The 2,500-nt window shown below is 46.8% G+C and overlaps 1 protein-coding gene across 1 annotated transcript in view; it reads right to left on the bottom strand.

Annotated features, from left to right (window-relative positions):
* Nucleotides 1–2,500, bottom strand: part of LOC143279329 (sialin-like) — a 21,145-nt gene that overhangs the window by 2,678 nt on the left and 15,967 nt on the right. Inside the window, exons 7-8 of the mRNA XM_076583346.1 lie at nt 1,914–2,046; nt 1,164–1,314 (exon numbers count right to left, since the gene is read on the bottom strand). Coding sequence (XP_076439461.1) covers nt 1,164–1,314; nt 1,914–2,046 — 284 coding nt within the window. The remainder of the gene's footprint in view (nt 1–1,163; nt 1,315–1,913; nt 2,047–2,500) is intronic.

The raw sequence follows: 2,500 nt of genomic DNA, 5'->3' as shown, positions 1-2,500 counted from the left end.
AGGAAAACATATATATATATATATATATATATATATACAAGGAAGAAGAAAATAAAGGGTGGCGCAGCACTCATTGTAGTGATGCGTTCTTCTCTGGGGAGAGCAGCCTAGAATTTCACACAGAGAAATCTGATGTAAAATATGTAAAACGACACGATATGATACGATACGACACGATAATATACAATACAAAGCGATATGATACGATACGATACAGCACAGCACAGCACAGCACAATACAATACAATACAATACACATGCGCGTGACACGTGCTCATGTGGAAGATAATTTTCTCCAGAACCCACATTGATTAAGCCTCTCACCTGCGAGAGGTGGCGCAATGGTTAAGCCGCTCATCTGCCAATACAGAGAGTCCGTAAGGGTGTGGGTTCGAACCCAGCTCTCGATCTTTCTCCCAAGTTAGACTGGAAAAACCAAACGGAACGTCTGGTCAATCGGATGAGACGATAAACCGAGGTCCCCTGTGCAGCACGCACTTGGCGCACTAAAAAACAACAACAAAAAAACACAAAAAAACAGAACTCATGGCAACGAGTCTGTTTGTTATCCTCTGGCAAAGTTCTGTTGGAGATATCCATTCTGACAGGTAGTTACACAGTGGAGTGATGGCCTAGAGGTAACGCGTCCGCTTAGGAAGCGAGAGAATCTGAGCGCGCTGGTTCGAATCAAGGCTTAGCCGCCGATATTTTCTCCCCCTCCACTAGACCTTGAGTGGTGGTCTGGACGCTAGTCATTCGGATGAGACGATAAACCGAGGTCCCGTGTACAACATGCACTTAGCGCCCGTAAAAGAACCCACGGCAACAAAAGGGTTGTTCCTGGCAAAATTCTGTAGAAAAATCCACTTCGATAGGAAAAACAAATAAAAACTGCACGCAGGAAAAAAAATTAAAAAAAATGGGTGGCGCTGTAGTGTAGCGACGCGCTCTCCCTGGGGAGAGCAGCCATAATTTCACACAGAAAAATCTGTTGTGATAAAAAAAGATACAAATACAAATACACAGGCATGCACTCAAGGCCTGACAAAGCGCTTGCGTTGGGTTATACTGCTGCTGGTCAGGCATTTGTATAGCAAAATGTGGCGTAGTGTAATCACAAACACAAGCGACCCCTCCTCGAGAAACTGAAACTAGAAACTGACCTGGGGGCGATGTCCAGGTGGTTGATGCGGAATGCGACGGAGGTGAGGTTCTGTAGAGACAGGGCCAGCACCAGCAGGAGAACGGCTGCTGCCCGGGCCGTGTGGTCCAGGAACCCCACTGCCAGCATGCAGCCCGCGCACCCCACACACCCTGCCACACACACACACACATACATACACATACGCACATGCATGCGCGCATGCACGCGCACACACGCACACACACGCAAACACACACAAAGCTACATTATAACTTTGGTGTTGTATTGTGACATCACGCGCGCGCGCGCACACACACACACACACACACAGAGCTACATTATAGCATTAGTGTTGAATTGTGACGTATTGTAGGCTATTTCTTTGTACGCGCGCGCGCGCACCCCTCCCCCCCTCCACTCACACAGAGAACTCAGAACACCAGTCCTTTTTATCCAAGGGTTTAGATTTTAGGCATGGCCTAGTCTTTCAATCTGTTCTTGCTTATCTACACCAGTTTCAATAGCACACATACATTTTATGGAAAGGGGAGAAAGAGATAATCTTTAAAAAAAAAAAAATCTTCGTGCAGAAGGAAAGATATGTACTGAAGGAGAGACAGAGAGACAGAGGCAGCGAGAGACAGAGACAGAGAGCGACAAAGAAACACAGAGACAGAGAATAACAGCACCAGTCTGTCCACACAATACAAGCTTTTCTGACGATCATTGACAACATTGATAAAGCGCGTGCACCACCACACCCACTCACCTAACACCTGGAAGAGTTTTCTGCACTGGCCAGTGGTCAGCAGTCCCGAGCGAAGCAGTCGATCGGACAGCGAGCCGCACACGAAACCGGTCAGCATGCGACCCACATAAGGTAGAGAAGAGTACAGTCCGTCCTGCCAACATCGTAATGGAACAGACTATGATTGTTAACTCTCTCCACACGAACGGCGAAAGAGACGACGTTAACAGCGTTTCATCCCAAATAACATCATCAAAATATTGCAAGCGGAAGGCTCTTATACTGAAGAGGTGAATGTTGACAAAGAATACCACAATTCTGACGACGGAAGCTAAAGGTTGGGTCATTCAGACACCCACTGGACATCCGAGGGGTCTGTGCAGAGGAGAAGAGAGGACTGGCCGTACTGAGTGAGTTAAACTGATTAATGATGATAACAACGACGACGACGACGATGGTGATACTACTACTACTACTACTACTGCTGCTGCTGCTGCTGCTACAAATGATAATAACAAAATATCCTCCTCCTCCTCCTCCTCATCATCATCATCACTAATGCGAATTGATATTGCGCCAATTCTCTCAGGGTCAAAGCGCTTTTACAA

The sequence above is a fragment of the Babylonia areolata genome, chromosome 2, assembly GCF_041734735.1.
Source record: "Babylonia areolata isolate BAREFJ2019XMU chromosome 2, ASM4173473v1, whole genome shotgun sequence".
NCBI lineage: Eukaryota > Metazoa > Mollusca > Gastropoda > Neogastropoda > Buccinidae > Babylonia > Babylonia areolata.
This window is presented reverse-complemented; position numbering and strand designations above follow the sequence as displayed.